The 22,808-nt window shown below is 50.8% G+C and overlaps 1 protein-coding gene and 1 non-coding gene across 4 annotated transcripts in view; both read right to left on the bottom strand.

Moving 5' to 3' along the window:
- The window catches only part of SPTAN1 (spectrin alpha, non-erythrocytic 1), a 64,610-nt gene that overhangs the window by 38,804 nt on the left and 2,998 nt on the right, over window positions 1-22,808 (bottom strand). For all 3 annotated transcript variants that reach the window (XM_062207438.1, XM_062207440.1, XM_062207439.1), the window contains 12 exons: window positions 13,546-13,785; window positions 13,185-13,310; window positions 9,957-10,097; window positions 9,484-9,630; window positions 6,426-6,559; window positions 6,128-6,272; window positions 5,896-6,050; window positions 4,849-4,984; window positions 2,603-2,704; window positions 1,539-1,676; window positions 914-1,024; window positions 47-124 (listed from right to left, as the gene is read on the bottom strand). In XM_062207438.1, the coding sequence (XP_062063422.1) occupies window positions 47-124; window positions 914-1,024; window positions 1,539-1,676; window positions 2,603-2,704; window positions 4,849-4,984; window positions 5,896-6,050; window positions 6,128-6,272; window positions 6,426-6,559; window positions 9,484-9,630; window positions 9,957-10,097; window positions 13,185-13,310; window positions 13,546-13,782 (1,650 nt within the window). In that variant the 5' untranslated portion in view covers window positions 13,783-13,785. Of the gene's footprint in view, window positions 1-46; window positions 125-913; window positions 1,025-1,538; window positions 1,677-2,602; window positions 2,705-4,848; window positions 4,985-5,895; window positions 6,051-6,127; window positions 6,273-6,425; window positions 6,560-9,483; window positions 9,631-9,956; window positions 10,098-13,184; window positions 13,311-13,545; window positions 13,786-22,808 lie in introns of those variants that run through there.
- On the bottom strand, window positions 15,192-15,295 carry LOC133772154 (U6 spliceosomal RNA). The gene has a single exon (XR_009867754.1). It is a non-coding gene; the product is annotated as a U6 spliceosomal RNA (small nuclear RNA).

Raw genomic sequence — 22,808 nt, forward strand, 5'->3', positions numbered from 1 at the left:
TATTCACGTGCAGACAGGGAGGCACACACAGAGCCTGGAAACTTACAGCATCGCGGCGAGTGGCCACGTCTTCCATTGCATAGTGGTTGTTCTGAATCAGCTTGGTTGCAAATTCATCTAAAGCCTAGAGAGGAAGACAGTTTCTCACTGGTGAGCACACAATTCCCTACCTTCGTCTCAAGGGAGAGGCCACGGCTGCTCAGGGACAGAACACAATGAAGTCAGCACAGGTCGAGGCGAGCGTCAAGGCTGGCGACGACACTGTCCCCTGTAACTTGTGCTTGGTGTTAGTAGCCAGATACAGCAAGACTGTGCTAGCTCCATGCAGAATGCACATAACAGCAGCAGCCTGGTGTCTGACAGGGGTCAGACGCAGAGCCTAACTCTGAATTACTCCTACTAACGGGTAATTCCTCAGCTGGGAGCTTGCCACCCAGCAGGTCTCCAACAAGACAGCGTATCATCACCTGCGATTTTAAGCCTGGGACACAGATCCTCCAGCAATCTGTTCAGAGATGCTTTAGAAAAAGAGACCTCTGGGGGCCGGTGCTGCGGCGCAGTGGGCAAAGCCACCACCTGTGGTGCCGGTGTCCCATATGGGTGCCGGTTTGTGTCCCAGGTGCTCCACTTCCAATCCAGATCTCTGCTATGGCCTGGGAAAGCAGCAAAGAATGGCCCAAGTCCTTGGGCCCCTGCAGCTGCGTGGGAGACCCAGAGCTCCTGGCTTCGGATTGGTACAGCTGCAGCCACTGTGGCCATCTGGGGAGTGAACCAGCGGATGGAAGACCTCTCTCTGCCTCTCCTGTCTAACTTTCTCAAATAAATAAATAAATCTTAAAAAAAAAAAAAAAAAAAAAAAAGAGGCCTCTGGCGTCCTCTAAGGATGGGCTGAGGCTCTGACAAGGGGCCTTACTGTAATCTTCTCCTCCTGGGCGCTGAGGGATTTCTCAAAGTCCTCGTGCTTCTTGAGAAGGGCCTCCACGCTATCCAGGGAGTCTCCCAAGTCTTCATTCAGCAGGAACGCCTTGCAAAAGGACACAGAGTGTTCACAACGATGCCCTAGCCCTGTGATCATCTAAGACTCGAAAGCAAAGGGTATTCTGGCCAACACACAAGAAGAAAGAGGTGATTAACTGCTGAGCTCTGCCGCCAAGTCTGAAGTCCTTGCAGAGTCACTGAACGTCAGTCTGACATCATCATGAGCTACCTGTTCCACTAAAGCTTTTTTCAAATAGCCTTTGTAGTTCCTACGAGAATTAGACTATCCGTAACACTAAATTCTAACACAAAAACTTTAGTGAAAAAAGGGAGGGAGGGAGGGAGGGAGGAAATGCCCATCACACCAATCTCAAATTCTGGGGCCCTTTAGGGCCCTGTTATCTGCACAGGGACAGAGGGTGGCCAAGTCCTCTCCTCACTCGATTCAGGACTGAAATGAGGCCAACTTCCTCAAACAAAACATCCTGACCACCTGAGACGTGGCCAGAGCTCGGGCTTCTCCCCTCAGTGCAGAGGCCGGGCTCCTGCTCGCAGCTCACCTCTTGTTTGCTCATCCAGTTGTCCACCTGCTCGGTGTCACGGTAGAAGAGCTGCAGGTCCATGCACTGCTCATACTGCTGCCTGCGCAGCTCCCACAGCTCCAGCAGGGCGGTTCTCTCCTCCGAGAGGACAGTCAGCTGGGAAGGAGGGGAGCCAGCGTTAGTCCTGAGGTCTTCGCTGGATGCAAAGGCTGCCCTATGATTTCTGATCCTAGCGCTAACCTCAGGCCTTTTTCTGATGTGTGAAAGGGGATGAGCTACATTCAGTAGTATGTGGAAATCACGTCACAAGAAATACATAAAACACCTTGCGTGTGCGCCAAACACAAGAAGGCAGGCCCTGTCCTACTGAACCAAGTGGTAGCTTGTTGGCACGTGATCACAACTGTTTTAGGTAAAAATGCTAAGTAAATGCATAGGTCAAAGAAAAGTGCATGGATGTGAAGTGAGTTAAACACAGCAGTTTAAACTCAATCAAGGGGGTGCTTCATGAAACACCTTAGACCACGAAGGCCCAGGACAGAGCTGAGGCTTGGAGCTACTGGTAACAATGTCTGTCTTCGCAACATCTCTTCTCCCGTTTACTAAAACAGAAATGTACACAGTAGCCTCCCTAAGCTGTAAGGACGTTTCATGATGCCTGGGACCACAGTACTGAACTCCATGGTTTTCTCTCCTTCACATGTATAAATTCAGCAAATTCAGCGTAGTAAGAGATTAACAACAATAATAAATAACAAGTTATAATGCACTGTAATAAAGGCTACTGAAAACTTATGAATTATTTCTAGAATTTTCCAACAATACTGTTAGACCGTGGTTGACTCCCGGTGACTGGAATCATGGAAGGCAAAACTGCAGGAAAGGGAGGGCTCTAGTGTATGTACCTAATGGTCCTCAGGAAGTTTTATACATATATTATCGCTTTATAAGGATCTGTTTCCTCTTTGTGCTATCTACTGCTGCAGGACAGCTCCACTACAGGTCCTCTACGGGACAGTAACAGCTGTCGGACGTGCGGTAAGACGCTCGTATCCTCCCTGGAGCTCCTGTTCTCCTCTTACCTTCTCCCTCACTTCATCCGAGGCGTAATGGCCAGCAGCAAGCAATGCCTGTCCGGACTCATCTGCAGATTTAAAGCTATCTTCGTGAGCATCGATCTCACCCTGCAGGGAGGCAAAGCTCGAGTTACAGCCGGCAGCTGCTCAGAGAGCAAGCGGTGGACTTTCCCAGTCACCGCAGTCAGACCATCACCTCCCAAACGAAGAGGCTGACAGGACTGGCCAGGCTTCCCCAGAGCAGTCCGGGTCATCAACGTGAGCCCCGCTTACAGAGAAGTCAACCACACGGGAGCTGTGTGCCACCTGTCACTCACCGAGTTTCCACCCACTCTCTTGGCCTGAGCTGGCTCATCTCTTCCACTGGTCTATTTGTCCCCTTGTGCCAGGTTAACTTTTTAATAGCACCTGACAGGGTGAGTCCCTCCCCAGGCTCCACTGAAATCTTCAACATTACCTCAGTTACTTTTGAACATTTTTCTTCCAAGTCAATTTTAGAATTCGCTTATCTACAAACACACACACACTGGACTTTTGACTGGCACTGAACATATGAGAATAATCCAAGAAGTTCATGGAAAAATAGAATTAAAAGATAAGTTTATCTTGGTGCAAAAAATTCTGAAAGCAAAGTAGTTTTCCCATGAACTTTTGGACGTGCCCTCACGGATATCCTGGGGAGAATTCATACAACAGAGCACCCCAGCTGCACACCAGCTCAGTCACTGTCTGTTTCCTGGAATGTCTTTCAACAGTTTTATCACTTTCTCCACAAATGTGAGTAACTTTTGTTACATTTATTCCCAAGTACCCTATATTTTCTTCTGTGATTGTAAACAGTATTTTCAAAACTTAGTTTCTGTTGCTAGCACAGGGACATATGTTTGACTTTTGTACATTGATTTGCTAACAGAACCTTAGACTCTCTCAGAGGGGTTCAGAGTAACAATTTTAAAGATGCTATTTAGGGGCTGGCACTGTGCCACAGCGGGTTAAAACCCTGGTCTGAAGCGCTGGCATCCCATATAGGCGCCAGTTCTAGTCTCAGCTGCTCCACTTCCCATCCAGCTCTCTGCTGTGGCCTGGGAAAGCAGTAGAAGATGGCCCAAGTCCTTGGGCCCCTGCACCTGCATGGGAGACCTGGAGGAAGCTCCTGGCTTCGGATCGGCGCAGTTCCAGCTGTTGTGACCATCTGGGGGAGTGAACCAGCTGATGGAAGACCTCTCTCTCTCTCTCTCTCTCTCTCTCTGTAACTCTTTCAAATAAATAAAATAAATCTTTAAAAAAAAAAAAAAAAAGATCCTATGTAGCAGTGCTTCCCAAGCTTGCTTAAAGAACTTCCATTCTGGGGCTGGCACTGTGGCTCTGTGGGTTAAAGCCTTGGCCTGCAGCACCAGCATGCCATATGGGTTGGTTTGGGTCTCAGCTACTCCACTTCCCATCCAGCTCCCTGCTAATGCGCCTGGGAAGGCAGCAGAGGATGGCTCAAGAGCTTGGGCCCCTGCACCCACGTAGGAGACTCAAATGAAGCTCCTGGTTTTGGCCTGGCCCAGCATGGGTTGATGTTGTCATTTGGGGAGTGAACCAGTGGATGGAAGATCTCTGTATCTCCTTTTCTCTCACCCCCTGTAACTCTCTCAATAAATAAATCTTAAAAAAAAAAGAACTTCCTTCGAGATTAATACCTATTACAGCTCATACAACTCGTTTCCCATGGAACATACTTCGGGGAAATACCAGAAAAACACTCTTAGACTTATTCAAACCAACCATGAAATTTGGCTTAACAAAGACATTTTTTCAGATGGCACAGGGGTATGTGAAGTTGTGCACCTGCACCCGACTAGAACCAGCCTGTGTGCTTCTGTAGGTCACAGGTAATCTGACAGTGGATCCACTCTGTAGGTCACAGGTAATCTGACAGTGGATCCACTCTGTAGGTCACAGGTAATCTGACAGTGGATCCACTCTGTAGGTCACAGGTAATCTGACAGTGGATCCATTCTGTAGGTCACAGGTAATCTGACAGTGGATCCACTCTGTAGGTCACAGGTGATCTGACAGTGGATCCAGTCAGCTCTCGATCAGAGCAGGTAGAGCAGGCCTCCCTCCAGAGGCAAACCCCACAACAATCCTCACGGCGAGAGCCACCTGTGGATGCCGTGCTGACAACTCCAACTTGGTCCTCACCACTCAGTGACACGCTCCCGTTTAGGCTAACGGCCTCACTTCTGGCAGGCCCTGGATACTACCTTGTGCTCCTGGTGCCTGTCCAGAAGGGCTTCGGCCCCGGCCACGTCGTTGGCAAGCTCGTCTGCGTTGATGAGGGCTTTCATCTCAGTCACCCAGCTGGTGAGGTCCCGGAAGTCGGCAAGGAAGCGCTGGAGCCTAGGGAGAAGCACAGGTAAACCCTTCGATGTCTCCAGTGGAGGTCCCAGGGCGGAAATGGCCTCCCCACGGCTCTTCTCTGTTCTCCAAATTCTAAAACACCATGCAAACTCTCGTCTGGGAAATACACAATCTATTCAGTGCAGACTGAAAAGGAGAGCAAGAGAAAGCTGAAGTCAATCCTCAGGACTTAGGTTCCAGCACTGGCATTATGGCACAGCAGGTTAAGCTGCCACCTGGGATGCCACCATTCCATACGGGTGCCGGTTCAAGTCCCAGCTGCTCCACTTCTAATGCAGCTCCCTGCTAATGACCTGGAAAGCAATGGAAGATGGTCCAAGTGCTTGGGCCCCTGACACCCACACAGGAGACCCAGAAGCAGGTCCTGCTTCCTGGCTTCAGCATGGCCCAGCCCTGGCCACTGTGGCCATCCAGGGAGTGAACCAGCAAGTGGAAGATCTCTCTCTACAACCTTGCCTTTCAAATAAGTAAATAAACCTTCAAAAAACTAAAAAATGTGAGTTCTTTCCCTCACTATAATGCCCCAATCTCATCCCATATCTCAACTTACTGATTCCTGGGTTCAACCCCTAGCTGGGAAGAAGCATGATTTTGCTCTCTAGTCCCTGGTTTACTCGCTACCAGGCTACTCCACAGGATGCCCAGAGAGCTGAAGGGACAGGTTTCCGTCTCTCGGGCATTCTGCAGTGATACAGGCTGAAGAAGCTATAGACTACATGCACATACATGATGCACTTTGAAGCTGCCGTCTCCAGCCTACTACAGTGAAGGAAAAGCGATGGCACTGTCTGGGCAGGTGGGCTCTACCTGGTGGGTACCCTCAGCCCCGCCCGCCCTGCTCTCTACAGAAGTCAGCGACAGCGGCCGGGAAGCACGGGCAGGGTCCCCACCTGTACGAGTCGTTGAGGCGCGCGTGTCTTTCTGCTGCCAGAGTGCGGATCTGCTCCCAGTTGGTGATCAGCTCTTCCCGCTTCACCTGGATCTGGGTGGCACTCAGAGGGTGGGACTGCTGCAGGCGGTCAGCCTCGGCACACAGGGCTTTGACCTGGAAACACACCCTGTCAGAACTCCTCTCCCGACTCTGGGGGACCGGCTGTAGGCTTAGCAGCCTTCAAAACCCACCTTGTCCTCTAGGGCAGCAAGATCTCTCTCCAGGCCCTCGTGCTTCCGAAGCAGGGCCTGAACACTTGCCAGATCTCGCCCAAAATCGTCAGAGGCCATTAACTGCTCCTTCTCCTTAATCCAGCTGATGGTCTCATCCACATCCCTACAGACAGGGGTGCCGTCAGCAGTCATGACCGTGCAGGAACAGGGACTACTCCACGGGCCAAGACCAGTCTGCCCTGGCATCCCATCATCCATGCCATCACACCGTTACCGAGCCCTGCCCGGCAGAAAGACGCCCGCTCGGGCTCAGTACCTGTTGAAGCGCTGGACCTCGGCTGCCCCGACCAGCTTCCCCTGTCTCTGAAGAGCCAGCCCCTTCAGCCGCTGCCAGGCCGCGTTCACCTCAGCCTGCTTGGTCTGGATCAGCTCCTCCTCAGGGTGCTGCTCCTAACAAGGCAGAGCAGGAGACAGGGTGGGTCTACAGCCTCAGGCTTCTCCCACTGGTACACTGGGGTTGGCTCCTCCGGGTATCCGAGCAAATCTTCATCAAGCCGAAGAAAATCCCAGCAGAAGAAATACTGGTCTTGTGTACGAAACTCAATGAATTGCAACTCGGAAGAGCTTCTACTTCTTACGTAGAAGAGGAGATCCACTGCCTGTCCCTCAGAGGAGGGTGCCAGTGTGGACAGTGGTTCTGTGCATCAGTAACAAACACCTTTATGTTAACAAACACTTGGGCTGCAACCCCGTGACTGCCTTACCCACCTGCTCAGGAACGGGCACTGCTGAGTTCAGGAGGCTTTCGGGGCTGACGGGTCGTTCCTGCTCTAGACTTGAAACATTTCTGAGTCTCCTGCTCCACGGTGGGTGTTTGGCACAGCAGTTGAGATGTCATTTGGGATGCTTGTAGCCAATATTGGGAGTGCCTGGCTAGAACCCGGCTCCTCTTTTTATTATTTATTTATTTATTTATTTGAAAGGTGGAGTTACAGAGAATCAGAGAGAAAGAGAGGTCTTCCATCCACTAGTTCACTCCCCAGATGGCCACCAATGGCCAGAGCTGGGCCAATCCAAAGCCTGCAGCCACGCGAGTGCAGAGGCTCAAGGACTTAAGCCATCTTCTACTGCTTTCCCAGGACATGGCAGAGAGCTGGACTGGAAGTGGAACAGCTGGGACTTGAACCAGAGCCCATATGGGATGCCGGCACTGCAGGTGGTGGCTTTACCTACTACACCACAGTGCCAGCCCCACTCCTCTGCTTCTGAACCAGTTTCCTGCCAGGCACACCCTGGGAGGCAGCACTGATAGGTGAAGTATCTGGGTCCTTGACGCCCACAAGAGACTTGGATATAGCACCATGCACCTAGCTTCAGCCTGGCCCAGGGTTAGCTGTTTGTGGGCATCTGGGAATGAACCAGTGGATAGAGGATCTAAAGATACATAGAATTCCATATAGATATACAGAACTGTGGCCAGCACCGCGGCTCAATAGGCTAATCCTCTGCCTACGGCGGCAGCACCCCGGGTTCTAGTCCCGGGGCGTCGGATTCTGTCCCGGTTGCTCCTCTTCCAGTCTAGCTCTCTGCTGTGGCCCGGAAAGGCAGTGGAGGATGGCCCAGGTCCTTGGGCCCTGCACCCGCATGGGAGACCAAGAGGAAGCACCTGGCTCCTGGCTTCAGATCGGCACAGTGCGCCAGCCGTAGCAGCCATTTAGGGGGTGAAACAACGGAAAAGGAAGACCTTTCTCTCTCTCTCTCTCTCTCACTGTCTAACTCTGCCTGTCAAAAAAAAAAAAAAAAGATATATAGAATTTTAAAATTTAAAAATAAAAATGTCCTTCCACATCAGCCACATTTTGGTATTTTTGGTTTGATTCCATTAAAAATAACAACTAGGGGGCTGGCGTTGTGGCACAGTGAGTTAAGCTGGTACCAGTTTGAGTCCTGGCTACTCCACTTCCAATCCAGCCCCTTGTTAATATGCATTGGAAAGCAGCAGAAGATGGCCCAAGTACTTGGGCCCCTGTACCTACATGGGAGACCTAGACAGAGTTTAAGGCACCTGGCTTCAGCTGGCCCTGCCCAAGCCATTCCAGACATGTGGGGAGTGAACCAGCAGATGGAAGACCTCTCTCTGTATCTCCCTCTCTCTGTAATCCTGCCTTTTAAATAAAATAAACTTAACACAACAACAAAAAACATAAAGGATAGCTGATGTTGTGGCACAGTGGGATGGGCTGTGCTGTGACACCAGCATCCTATACGGGAGCCCTGGTTCAAGCCCTGGCTGCTCTGCTTCCAATCGAGCTTTATGTTGATGTGTCTGGGAAAGCAGTGCATGATGGTCCAAGTGCTGGGGGCCCACCACCCACATGGAAGACCAATATGGAGCTCCAGGCTCCTGGCTTCCCTCTGGCCCAGCCCTGGCAACTGTAGCCATTTGGGGAGTGAACCCATGGATGGAAGATTTCTGTCTTTCCCTCTTTAACTCTGCGTTTCAAATAGATAAATAAATCTTTAAAAATACGTATGTAAGGTAAAGAGGTGATGAAATTCAAGGGTCCAGCACCATCTGTCTGTGAGCCCGGGGCTTGGCCTGACTGCTCCCCTCAAGCACAGCCCTGGAATGGCTCAGCATGTGCGGAGGCACACCCCTGTCACTGTGGAAGGCTGAGGTCTTCTGATGGACACTGGCTGTCCTTCCTTTTAATCACTCATCAGAGAAAGGGAACACTTACCAGGCCTGAAGCAGGTAGACAAATGTAAAACCCATACCTCCCGAGTCCAATCTCCCTAGAATTCCCATTTGTTGATGCGTCCGGAGCACCTTGAACTTTGCAGTGGAAGGGGAGGATAAAGGAGCAGCTCAGGGAACTGCACACACAGGTGTTGGGGAAGGGAGGTCGCTCCCCACCTAATGGGCTCCAGAGCTGCCAGTGCAAGAGCCCGTTGAATACAGGGTTCCCTGGGCTCCCAACAGAGTCCAAGGAAGCTTCAAATCAAAAGGGAAGGGAGGAGCAGTCTGGCCTCGGGTGTCTGCCAAAGCCACGCCAGCAGTTGCCACCACACCCTTGTCTGAGAAACCTGGAGACCCAGCTTCCACAGCCCAGTAAAAGCTTCCTCTGGCTCCACCCCAACGGGCGGAGGGAACAGATCAAATGAACTCTGCCCTTCCTGCCCAAGGCGGCAAGTTAAAAGCGTGCTCTAATTAGGAGCAATCACTACTGGCCTTCCTCAACAAGAATCTCAGGTGTGCTTAAAAAACGCGCTCTCTTAGAAATCAGGAAGCCAGCAATCAAAACTTCCTTCGGAATACACTGGAAAGTCAACATGATCGCGTTGGGAGCAGCACACAGCTCTTGGCTGTTTACCTGAATGAGTTTGGCAGCAAACTGGTTCACTTCATTGACTCTTTCTTCATGAGCAGCCATATCTGTTTGAAACTCTTCAAATTTCTTCTGTAACACTTCCACGTGCTCCAGGTCCTGGCCTAGCTCCTCAGAAGTCACAATCGCTTCCTATACAGGGGCCATAACAAAGTGTCAGCAACCAACCCTGGGGAGCAACGGCCCCAGAAACTTGCCAGGAAACACACAGACTGGGACTGGGGCCATGTTAGCGTCAATGGACGCGGTCGCGTGGGCTCCTCCCACAGGGAAGAGGTTGAGCTCGCGGCACCCCTGCCTCAGACTCTGGTTTCAGAGTCACGGAGCAGAACAGACCCAGCAGGTGACAGCAACTCCACGCCCCCACCCACTCGCCTGGCTGCCTCTCAGCTGCAGATCCGGAGGGGCCTCTCCCCTAGCTGGGAAGGGCGTGGCACACGCTCCCGCCCCAGGCGCACCTTGTCGTTGATCCAGTCCATCACGTCCTCGCACTCGCGCAGATACTGCACCAGCTTCTGGGCCTGCAGCAGCTTCACCCCCTTCTCCCGCATCTTCTCCAAAAGTAAGTCCCACTGGCGGTGCAGCTCCTGCAGACGCGTCTGCGGGTAAAAAGCAGACCTCCCGTCAGACTACACCCGGCGCTCTGGGATCTGGCTCCTCCACACGGTCTGACAGCTTACCTACCGCTTCACGGGGCTCTAAACCAAAATCTCTTCAGATGGTAATTCCTAAACTGAGAGGAAACTCCAGATTTCACGGAGTGGGGCGAAAGCGCACCCTTCAGTGGCCTGGTGGGTTTCCAACAACAACCGACCTTTCATAGGTAGGTTTATTCTACTTTACTTCAGGAAAACTATTAAATCATTGAAGTGGGATTCCTACGCTGGAGCTGGGGAAGGGAAATGAGGAATTAACACGGGAACTGAGCAGAAGTAACTGAAGGGCACACTCGAAGCCACAGAGGCGAGCAGAAACACGAAAGATGCCTCACAGACGTAACTGCAAAGATGACGAGGCACAACAGGAAAACCTCGGCATAGAAGTGGAAAGGACAGAAGTCCTGAAAGGTGATCAGATTCCAAAAGTTATTCTCGGCAGAAGTTCTGGGATTTTGATGGAAAAATGCAGCTCGTGGTATAACATATTTCATGAGGCTCATTTCAAACTTCACAAGTGGCAGCCACAAGGCCAAACATACTCAGCTCCCAGCATCTTCAGGTGCTCACAGCACAGGCACAGTAAGGACTTGTCAGGAAGTGGGGGGAATGACAGTCAATCCAGTGGCCAATCCAACCTCAATGCCTTGATGACACCCACCCGAGATCCTGGGAGCTTGTGTAAAACACTGAGACAGAAGAAAACCAACAGGAGAGCAGTCTGGGATCCACCCATCATTGACAGGCCACTCCCAGCAAGAGAAAAAACGTGGAGGCCAGGGAGCCAGTCAACACGGGTGGATTCCCTTGGAAACCAGGGTGCGTGTTTCGCTGGAAAGGTGAAAGCAGTAGGGGAACCAACGTCACACCCTTCACATGCGCGCTGGGACCAGCGCGAGCCTCCACGGAGGAGAAAGCGAGAGGCACTGCAAGCAAGGCGGAAAGGCAACCACAGCAAGTCGGTGCTCCACCTACTCGGATGTGGGACCCGATGTGGGTGGCCGTGACTATGGGGCGCCACGCTGTCCGGTACGGTGTGAAAGTCTAAACCAGTGACAGACAGGTTATAATGGACACAGACAAAGCCTCCCATCCCACCCACCTTCCTCTGTGCTATGGCTTCCTGCCAAACTCAAGTGCTGAGCTACGTGACCGACTAAACTCCTGAGACAGGATCACTGCAGGAACTGTGGGCATGAAAGTCAAGATTAAGTACGAGCTCCTGGCCACAGGAGACTCAAGAGAAACCTCGCACAAATTTCGTTTTCACACACTCAGGAGCTAGGGCAAGGCTGATTCCAGGACTGAACAACTTTCCCACTGGTGCTGTATCTGATCTTGCAGACTGCAGGTTAGGCAGAGTCCAGTTTCGCAGGCTTCCTAGGGTCTGAGAATGTGAGTGGGCGGGAGGCAGGTGTGTCACCAACACACCCAGTGCAGGCGGGCGGCGGACAGGAAAGCCTGGGTCTGACGGGAGCTTCCAGAGAAGCAGCTGTGGAAGAACTGAGGCAAGAAGATGGAAATGAGGACTAAGCCACTAAATGGGACTGGAGAGGAAGGAGCAGCCTGCCATCCCGGAGAGGAGTGACCTGCAAAGTTCCCCAGACAGCCTGTTTCTGCAGTGCTGTAATATGGAGGGCAGGGCCACCTTGCGAGCTTACTACAAACATTCGAGATCAGCAAACTCTCCAGAGCCAGACAGCGACTCAGCAAACAGTGCACAACACTTTCACTGTTGCTTTAATTAGCTCTCTAACAGGACAGAGGGCACTCCCACAGGAACAAGGTCAGCGGTGGGGTCCACCTCCTCCCAGATCACTCACTGGACCCAGCCCATGACCCAGTCCTCGGGTCACCATCTGGGACCTGCTTACACCACTAGGCAGCAACCCCATTGACTCTGGGAAAACAACTTCTATCAAGGAAAGAATAAGGCATACTGATTTCATTTACTGCAAGACACTCTACAAAATAATGGGAAAATGGGCAGATAAATATTTGTATTTAATTACAGAAATATATATTACATTGTCCAAATAAGCTGAATGTATAAAAAGCTGGTCATGTGGCATTCGGAATCCATTTTCTGACTGGCAATTATTAGCAGTCATAGTTAATAATTATTAGTCATAAGCCCAGAGCTAGTGGCAGGTCTTCACTATGAGACTACAGAATGCAGCAGGGCAAAAGTGAGGCAACCGATATTCACAGAGGGGATGGAGACTCCGAAGGCGATCTGGGAAGGGTCATCCCCACCCTTCCAGCTGAGGCTCAAGAACACAGCTTCCAGGACTGCTGTGACGTGACAAGGACTAGACAAGCCTGGGTCCTAGTACAGTGCGCCTTTAGATGACAAAGAAGCAAACCAAACACACAGCCAGACACAAGGTCTAGTAAAGAGAGAGTCCAGTCGTGAGAAACTCGTGTGCACACCTCGTCACAAGAGTGTTGCTCTCCCTCAGCACCTTGGGACTGGAAACGTGAAACAAAGCAAAGAGAGACCAACCGCTGCTCCACTCCAATGTACCGGCACCAACGTAAGCTGGGCCAGAGTGAGCGACTCCTGCCTCTCGCCACCACCATGGAACAGGGGCACCACGAGTGATTTCTCAGAGCCCAGCCTTGAACTGGCCGGCCGCCCAGACCGTGTCACTGGCACAGAGGGCAAGCCACCGAGACTCAGCCTCCGGCACTGAGACGACTTTCCATTCAGTGCTGCGACGGCTCCTACCTTTGTATCCCAACCCCAGAGTGCTCTAACAGGCTCTCCCATCTGAAGCCCATCTATGTGTATTTTATGGGATCTCATTCAGAGTACAATCTATAAAGAGAATACTGGTGTCCTCACTGACCACACAAACACTCGTTTATCTTCATGCTGAACCATATAACCGAGGCAAGATTTGGCAACTGCTTTAGGAAACTTCATAAATTGTCGGAAAATGCTGGCAAAGGCTATCTGTCAGCAATGGGAACTGCTACGTAAGCGTGCTCCACTTTCCCCAGCCGTCCGGCCCCGGCTCTACTCACCCGGATGGTTTCAGACGCAAAATGCCCTTCCGAGATCATCAGGTTCCCAGTTTCGTCCAGCTTTACGATGGCTCCGGAGTTGGCCTGCACTTCGGCCTCAAAGGCTTGATGCTTCTGAAGCTTCCCCTGAGGTGGACAAGGCAGTGAGCCACAGGTGGGGCCGCCCGGCACTCATCACTGGGCCCCACTCCCTCCAGTACGGAGCACCACTCTGCACCCGCTCCATTACGCAGATCCCCTGCCCTATGTCCCAGCTACACTCTTGTTGCCACACCATCTCCCAACACCATCATGGAACAGCTTTGGGTTTGGAGCCGGAATGTTCGGGCCCGATTCGGCAGGGTCCCGGGGCCGGGCGTACCTGCAGGTTGGTTGGGTCTTTGTAGTTCTCATCAGACGCAATCTGCAGCTTCTCCTGGATCCACTTCTCCAGCTCCTCAGCATCTCTCTGGAAGAACTGGAATCGGTAGGAGTCTTCCAGCTTCTGGCGCCTCAAGGTTGAGAGCTCCTTGAAGCGGTGGTACCGGTCCAGGACCTGCTGCCGCCTCTCCTGAATGTCCTCGGCTGTTTCCAGCACTTTGACCCCGCTTGGGTCCATTTTCTGGAAGACACAGTGCCTGACATCGTGACGGAATCACCGGGACCAGCCTCTCTGGAGGTTAGAGGGACGACCAGCAGCCTGGCAGACACACACTGAGAAGGGAGCCCCTTCTACGGTCTAACGATGAAGCCCAGATCCTGGCCGTTTAGCTAAAAATGACAAATCCCCCCACCCCACCCTACGTCAGAGGGCGCCTAACCAACACGCAACAAAGCCAAGTGAAAGACAGGGGTGGGAGGACGACGGCGTCTGCTGTCCGCTCCGCCAGGACTCTGGGGACTCAAGGAAACAGCCCCTTCTGCAAGTCCATCCCCGAGTCCTGCAGTGGGTCTCTGCGTGTCACTGCATGGAGATTAGAATGAGCGGACTCACATCTAGGCCAGCGTCCCTCTGCATCTTTCCAGACCTCGGCCTGTGAAGAGAACGACTGTAACACGTACCTGGGTCCTTAATGTCAACAACAACCGTTCACCTAGAGCAGCTCATGTCTCAGCTGCTCCTAAACGCCAACCCCACAAGTCCTCAGACTGCCCTAGAGCCCGAAAACGAACAGGCTTAGTTCATCAGAACGCACGCAAGCATAAAAGTCACCGTGTAGCTTGGAAGATTTACCCTGCTTCTGTTATTTGAAAAAGCAAACAGACGATGTAAGTTCAGCACCAACCTCAAACTCCCCCCCAGTGCAGGCCAATCAGGCAGGCAGCACTACCCTCAGCATTCAATCTGCCTCAACTTTCAGCTCTCAGATTTCTGGCACCTTCATCAAATTTTAATGTCAAAATGAGAACTTGGCCTATTTTTGTGAGAAGCCCAGAATATGCTCCTTGATCTAATCAAGAAAAAGCTGTTCTGTCCTCTAATCAGTCCAGGACTACAAAAGCAGACAGGCAGACTACTGGCAGAATGTTTCTGTAGCATGCCCTCGTAGGAAGGCCAGCTTCCCTCTCTGCTCCGGTGACCCGGAGTGTGGTGCATGGGGGCGGAAAACGCGTGCGTTGGGTACAGTGTGGCTCCTGCTGGCACCTCATGGGCAGTTCTGTGCCTCAGAGGGACGAGAACTGAGGCCCTCACAGGCAGGCCTCACTCTGGCCACAGCCACACAGGTGCTAAATAGGAAGCTAGAATTTGAAATGATGAGGTCTCACTTATCTGGATTAGCTAATTCACGGATGGTAGATTTCAGAGATCTTTTAAACAAAGGTATGAAAGTCAACTTAGCTACAATGCACAGAGCAAGAAGTTTTAAGCAAAGGGTTAAGAATTCACATGTGTAGAAGTATGGGTATGCTGAAAACTGGTGTTCTGTCATCCTCAGAACTCCAAGCGTGCAGCTCACCCTCTGGAAGGCACTGATGCCCATGGCACAGAAGACTCAACTTTTTTTTTTGATGGTGGCACCAGGGTTTAAAAATATGGAACGCTTCATGAATCTGCATGTCATCCTTGCGCAGGGGCCGTGCTAATCTCTGTATTGTTCCAATTTTAGTACATGTGTTGCCGAAGCAAGCACTAAACATCCAATTTTAGTATATGTGCTGCCGGAGCGAGCACTAAACATCTTTCAATGTTAATAAATTTCTGTCAAAAAAAAGAAAAACCCTAGTGTGACCCAAAATGGCAAGTGAAAATGGCATGGTCGTGGGGTACAGGGGATTCTGGGTTTGGTAAGGAAGCAAACCAGATAAGCTTTCTGCTCTTCCAGCTATTGTTCCAGAACTTATTGTTTACAAAAGGTATAAAAACTGTGCTACCCAGGAAACATCTGGAGGCTCCTCCCATCGTCCTGTCCCAGACCCAGCTGATGGAAAAGTTACGGCAAGCAGGAGACGGATCAGGAAGGGAAGCTGGTTAGGGAGCTCCGCCATGTTCAGCCAAGAGGTCAACTCCCATGGCTGGGAGCTCACATTCCAGCTCTTAGTGACCGCAGCAGCTCTAGCGGTGGTAAGGCTGCATCACATGCACCTGCTGGGCTCTGAGGACAGGGACAGCACGTGAGATGGCTTTAGCTGTATCACCATCCCTTCCACATTATTCCCCACACAGCAACCACAAACCAGTTCTTGGTGTTGTAGTCCTGTTTTCCCAGCCTTTTTTCACTACAAAAATAAATTCCACGCCACGCCACTCCCAGACCGTGGTGGCTCCCTTCTGCAGCAGGCCCTTCCCCGTTTGGCTCAACACACCTGCTGGAATCGTCTCGCCCATGGCCTTGTCCATCCGGCTCAACACACCTGCTGGAATCGTCTCGCCCATGGCCTTGTCCATCCGGCTCAACACACCTGCTGGAATCGTCTCGCCCATGGCCTTGTCCATCCGGCTCAACACACCTGCCTGGAATCCTCTCGCCCATGGCCTTGTCCTCTTGGCATATAAAATACGTGACTGCCTTGAAGACTCCAGGCCACGTGCATATGCTTCCTTTGTCTCCAACGTCCCATCTTGTCTCTGCCTGGGCAGCTCCTGTGTACATCTCGGCACCCAGCTGGACTGAGTACACTGCAGGCTTCGGCCTCCTTACAAAACTGCACACCACATTCCTCCCTCTCTCCTTCCTGATGTAATCACATTTTCCTGTAGATTAGCAAAGCACTAATGTCTACTTCCCACGGTAAGATCAGACTGAGTGACCTAATCCTTCTATCCATGGTTTCTAGCATGCAGAGCTCATTAAGAAATGTCTGTTGGGGCCAGCACTGTGGCATAGTGGGTAAGCGCTAGCATCCCATACGGGCACCAGTTCAAGTCCCAACTGTTCCACTTCTGATCCAGCTCCCTGCTAATGCTCCTGGGAATGCAGCAGAAGATGGCCCAAGTACTTGGGCCTCTGCACTCATGTGGGAGACCTGGATGAAGCTCCTGGCTCCTAACTTTGGGTTGGCCCAGCTCTTACTGTTGTGGCCATTTAGAGAGTGAACCAGCAGATGGAAAATCTCTGTCTCTGCCTCTCTCTCTCTCTCTCTGTAACGATGCCTTTCAAATAAATAGCTTAAAGAGAGAAGTCTGTTGAATAAATGACCCAGGCTATGCTAGCTGTTACAGCTGCCACACAGCAGCCCTGAAGCAGTGTGTAAGGGGTGCACGGGGGGCAGTTACCAACCTTTCACGCCCATATTGTAAATCGGGCACCCTAGCCAGGTAAACGCTAGGTCTGTGCCAAGAATGGCAACAAAGGATGTGTGATTACAGCTTTACAACCAGGTGTCCACACAAGGAGAAGGGCTGTGACTCCTGGACACAGCACTGACAAAGCAGCTGCTCTTTATGCTGCGACAGGGCGGAACCGCAGGGAACCAGCACAGTCTCAAACACACACTGAGGGTGATGGTGAAAACCAAGGGCCAGTTCCGGCCAGTTTCTGAAGTGATGCTCTGGCCCACACCGCGTCCTCAGTACATCAGCTTGGGGAAGGCTGCCTTCAGACAAGGGACTCGGCAGGGGACACTGCCACTGCCACCACAGTTACTGCAAGTTGAACGATGCCCCTCACACACCCTGCACTTGTCTCCAACAGCCGCACCCCACATTCCAGCCCTGGGCAGGCTTCGTCTCCCAGCACAGTGCCTTCGGCCAGGAATGTCCCCTTCTCCCAACTCCCAACTCTACCAACTGAAACCACGCAACTCTCCAAGTCAAGCAACAACCTGTTCCCTCCGCCGTCCTGCCTCAGCGCTCTCTACTTGCTGAGCTCTCATCTCAGCACTATCACATTCTGTCACCTCAGTTTTTCCTCCCGACTCTATTTTTTTTAATTATTTTTTTTAAGGATTTATCTTTATTTATTTGAAAAAAATTACAGAGAGGTCTTCTATTTGCTGGTTCACTCTCCAGATGACCACAACGGCCAGAGCTGAGCTGATCCAAAGCCAGGAGTGAGAAGCTTCTTCCTGGTCTCCCACACGGGTACAGGGGCCCAAGCACTTGGACCATCTTCCACTGCTTTCCCAGGCCATACCAGGGAGCTGGATGGGAAGTGAAGCAGCTGGGACTTGAACCGGTGCCCAACGGGATGCCGGCGCTTCAGGCCAAGGCTTTTGCCAGGCCTCTCCCTACCATATTTTAAAGTTCTTTAAGGAACATACCAAAGAGGAACTATAAAACATTTCATCTTAACCTTGCTGAGTATAAAATGCAAGGTGACGCAGGGTCCTTGGGTTCCCAGGCTTGCACACTGGAATCAGTGATTCCTAACATGACTGGAGCGGATGTATCTTTTATTGATAGCTTTTGGGTTATTTATTAATTCCTTTCTCTTTTCCGTCTCCTCACTTCAGAGGCAAAAAGGGGAGAAGGGCCTATATCAACCATTTGTTGTTTTTTAAAACTGGGTTTTCTTCGGTTGGTAAACAATCAGGGTTGGAGTCATTTATTTACCTGCTTCCTTTGTTCTCATCCCTCAACAAACAGTTAAGATGGGAAAACATCAGAATATTAAGTATCTAATTAGCTCGCTTACAAAATTTTCTCGCAGAGATTTTCCAAAGAAAAGGATAATCACACATGAAATAAAAACCACACAGCACAGGAGCACATGGGCTCCTGGAAGATGTCCAAGCCTGCAGGATTAAAGTGGCCGGCATGTGTCCTGCCTCCAACCGCCAGCCTCACTGCATTTCTGAAATCCTTTAGCTGCCACGGAGCTCTCTAAGAAATCACATTTGGGAGCGGCCTTTCCCAAAGGGAAAAGAATCTCCATCCCAGTGGGTTTGGCACTTTGGCACAGGGGGTTAAGCCTCTTCCTGCACTGCTGGCATCTCATACAGCTATCAGTTCAAATCCCGGCTGCTCCACTTCTGATGCAGCTCTCTGCTATGGCCTGGAGAAGCCGTGGAAGATGGCCCAAGTGCTTGGGCCCCTGCATCCACATCGGGGATGGGGGTGAAGCTCCTAGCCTTCAGCTTGGCCCATCCCCGGCCATAGCAGACATTTGGGTAGTGAACCAGCAGACGGAAGACTTCTCTCTGCCTTTCAACCACATAAATAAAAACAAAAACAAAAACTCCATCCTAACACAGCCAAGACTCCACCTGAGCAAGCCCCCTGTGTGGGCCAGGAGTGCTGATTCGACCCTACGAATCCAGGGAGGCTCGGTGAGGCCCTGCTGAAATCAACCAACCTAAAAGGCCCTCTTTGTGGCCCCGTGAAGTAGCACAAGTCAATTCTATACCAAGTACTTTGGTCAGGCAATAATGGACTGTTCTTTCCTGCAGTAGACCAGCTGCCGTCAGAAGGTGGGCGCTCTGCCAAGCTGCACTGGCTGGCGCAGGGAGCCGAGCATCTGCAAGTCACCAAGTCACCCCCACTGCGGTCAGCACTGAAATTTTCATTGTTTGTGATTATAAGAGGCAATAAAAAAGTTAGGGATTAGTAAGAGTTTCCTCTCTTTTTTTATTCATTCACCTGAGAGGCAGAGTTACGGACAGATGAAAGGTCTTCCATCCGCTGGTTCACTCCCCAAATGGCCGCAATGGCCTGAACTGGGCCAACCCAAAGCCAGCAGCCAGGAGCTTCTTCCCACGTGGTGCAGGGGCCCAAGGACTTGGGCCACCTCCGCTGTTTTCCCAGGCCACAGCAGAGAGCTGGATCAGAAGAGGAGCAGCCGGGACTAGAACCGGCACCCATATGGGACGCCGGTGCCTCAGGCGGAGGCTTAACCTACCATGCCACAGTGCAGGCCCCAAGTTTCCCCTCTCTTAATCTGATATGGAGCTGTCCCTGGTTTACCTACAAGAGTTCCAGTAGGGGATGGGCGTTCGGCCTGGTGCTGCTTAGGATGCCTGCATCCCGTATCAGGGTGCCTAAGTTCAAGCCCAAGTTTACCTCCGGATTCCAGCTTCCTACTAATGTGCACCCTGGGAGGCAGCAGGTGATGGCTCAAGTGCCACCAAACACCTGGGAAACCTGGGCTGAATCCCCAGCCCTCACTGTTGCAGGCATTTGGGGAGTGAGCCAATGGATGAGAGCTGGCTCTCTCTCTGGTCTTTTTTTTTTTTTTTTTTTAAGATTTATTTTATTTATCTGAAAGACAGAGTTGCAGAGACAGATAGAGAGGTCTTCCACTCCATGGTTCACTCCAAAATGGCTGCAACGGCCAGAGCTGGGCTTATCTGAAGCCAGGAGCCATCAGCTTCTTCTGGGTCTTCCACATGGGTGCAGGGGCCCAAGCCCTTGGGCTATCCTCTGATGCTTTTCCCAGGCCACAGGAGAGAACTGGACTGAAAGTGGAACAGTGGGAACACGAGGTGGTGCCTGCACGGGACGCCAGTGCTGCAGGCAGGGCCTTAATCCGCTGTGCCACAGCACTAGCCCCCCTCTGATCTCTCTACCTCTCAAGATAATAATAATAATAATAAATAATAAATAAATTCCGGTCTCTTTTTGTTCCTGAAAGGGTCATTTTCAGACCACATTAAACATGGGAAACTTTTCATGAATATCATCAAGAACTACTGCCACCCGAAGGTGTTACAAGCTCTAACCCAAAACCGTGACAAAGCTCCTTGGGATTTCTCAGACCCTGCTCTCAGGCAGCGTTGCTTCCTGCACTCAGAGCCGGCCCCTCCCCTGGCAATATGTGGCAGACTGATAAGACGCTCTGCACAGCGTGTTCCAGGCTGCTCCTAGTCTTTTGAGATTAACACCTTTAGAGAGTGCTAGAAAGGAAGAATCTGGAAAATGTACTAAAAAAAAAAAAAAATCAGCAATCTTAGCCTATCTACCCATTCCACTGACTGCCTAAAAACTGTAGCAGAGACCAGTTCTCAGAATGCAACCACTGACTGCTTATCTCAAAGTGGTGGAACTGATTTTGCCAATCGAGTTCCCGTACACAGAGAGTGAAGGAGGGGCAATGGGTGCTCAATGCACTCTCTGTATGTTTAAGGACAGCCTCCCATCGAGGCATGAAGGAGAAGGTCACATTTTTGCAAACGGTATTACAGAAGACTGAACAGGCAGGCTATTTATAAATGCTGCATTGCAGCAAACTGTTCACCACATCGTTCAACAAGTACTGCGAATTGATCTCAGGGAGATAAAATAAGACAACTATGTCCTCCATCGTAATAAATCAAAAGGGCTTGGGGAGGAAGAGCAGGGTCTAGACATGAACCTCGGCTAGAAAGTTCTGATTTAATCCAAGGACACGGCACGCCTGAGAATGACTTTTCATATCTCACAGACTTACCCAGGTTATCCGCTGAAAACCGATGTCCACAGAAGAGGCTGGACATGTCCGCCTGACGGACACAGGCCAAGAGGTAACCGTGCAAGGCAGTCCCAGGGAGGCGAGTTCAATGCCTTTACACAATCTACAGAAACTGTAGGAATATGCCCGCTGCACAAGGGGACGTGTCTATCTCTGAGGACCGAGGGAGAGGCGGTGGGTGGGAGTCACACTGTGTTCAGCAACACAAAAACTGCAGATGCAAACATTTTCAAACCAAAGGTCAAATGCCCTGGACTCTGCAAACTTGGCACCTGCAGTGAGTGGTTCTGGGCGCCCTCACACAGACCTCAGAGCGCAGGGACTCAGCACTCACTGTCTCTGTGGAAGCCATCAGGACTGCCATTCTCTCAGCACGCTAAGAAAGATCTGGAATGCTACAGAAAATGAATTCTGGTTTTCAGACCGGATACAAGACATACTGCTTCACTAGAAAGGGAATTTTAGGGACTGATGAGATGAACGGATCACGTGGCTCTATGGAAAAATTCATAAACTTCACCCAAAGCAAAGGTCACGGAAACGTTATTCATAGCTTTGCTTTGTTGCACAGAGCCCAGATGTGCAGAACTGACAACACCTTCTTCCCCGGCTTGGGGAGCCAGCCTATTACCAAACTTCAGATTTGCAAAGCAAGAGAACTTCCGTGGACGTGGAAGGGCTCTCCAGGGAACCAATCTCAAAGGATTGGTTAGCACCCACGAAACCGTACCAGCCGACTCAAACAACTGCACACCAGCCGAGCTCCGACTTTAGTGCAGATCTGACGGTGAGCACAGAGGTAATTCATAAAGTGAGGCTTTGACACCATGACTAAAAACTACAGGTATTTTTGATCAAACCACATTCCAGTCAGGATCGTGGATGTCCGTCAGCCTTCACACTGATTCATTTCAACGTCTCAGCGCAGAGCTGCGGAGGGGAGCGGGGCCTTCAGCTCTCAGAAAGCAGATTCATACTGCATTGCATCAAAACCCAGACACGCACAGTGATGCTGAGAGCTTGCTTCTGAATGCTTCCCAAGGGCTATCTGGCTGCTACTTACCTCTTAACCTGTAAATTCAGACGAGAGGTATTTAAGGAAACACACTGCTTCTACACCTCACAACAGGGAGATTATGACACCCGTTTTTATAAACCCCACAAATTAACTGATCTGATTTGTAAAAGGGCTTGCGTTATCACCCATAATCACCAGAAATTTCCAAAGTTTACAATTTCTCATGTTGGACTATCAAGATTCTGATTTTATGCATCTTTTTCTTCTTGAAAAAGGCCGAATTTAGCAAACATGCAAAAACTATACACAAATAAAACAGACAAAGGAAATTTTAAACAAGGAAAAGTAACAACAGCCCTTACATTATAGGACCCGCGGCAGAAGAAGTCACTCAATAGAAAGGAAAACAAACCCAAGGTCACAATATTTGTCAAATTTTTAAAATTTTATTTTTACTATCTTTTCAGATTATCTTTTCCAATTATCTAGGGTAATTTAAGTCCCTTGGTTCCCAAGAACCAAGTAGCCACCAGTTTAAAAAAACAAAACAGCAAACTACATGCAAATATCAGGATGGTGGTAAGAAATTAATATATTCATGCTTTAAAGAGAAAGAGAGGAAGGCAAACACCAGGAGGGCGCTGCAAATCTTTGAATAATGACTGCTGATCACGTAACGCCCAAAAGCTCCAACAAAGCCTGACCGATCTGCTGAACAGAAAGGTCACGCACACAGGGCTTTATCCCCTCGCGCCTGCACTCCACACGCGCCTGCACTGCAAGCCAAGCAAAACCGGGAAG

This window comes from Lepus europaeus, chromosome 12 (genome assembly GCF_033115175.1).
Source record: "Lepus europaeus isolate LE1 chromosome 12, mLepTim1.pri, whole genome shotgun sequence".
Lineage (NCBI taxonomy): Eukaryota > Metazoa > Chordata > Mammalia > Lagomorpha > Leporidae > Lepus > Lepus europaeus.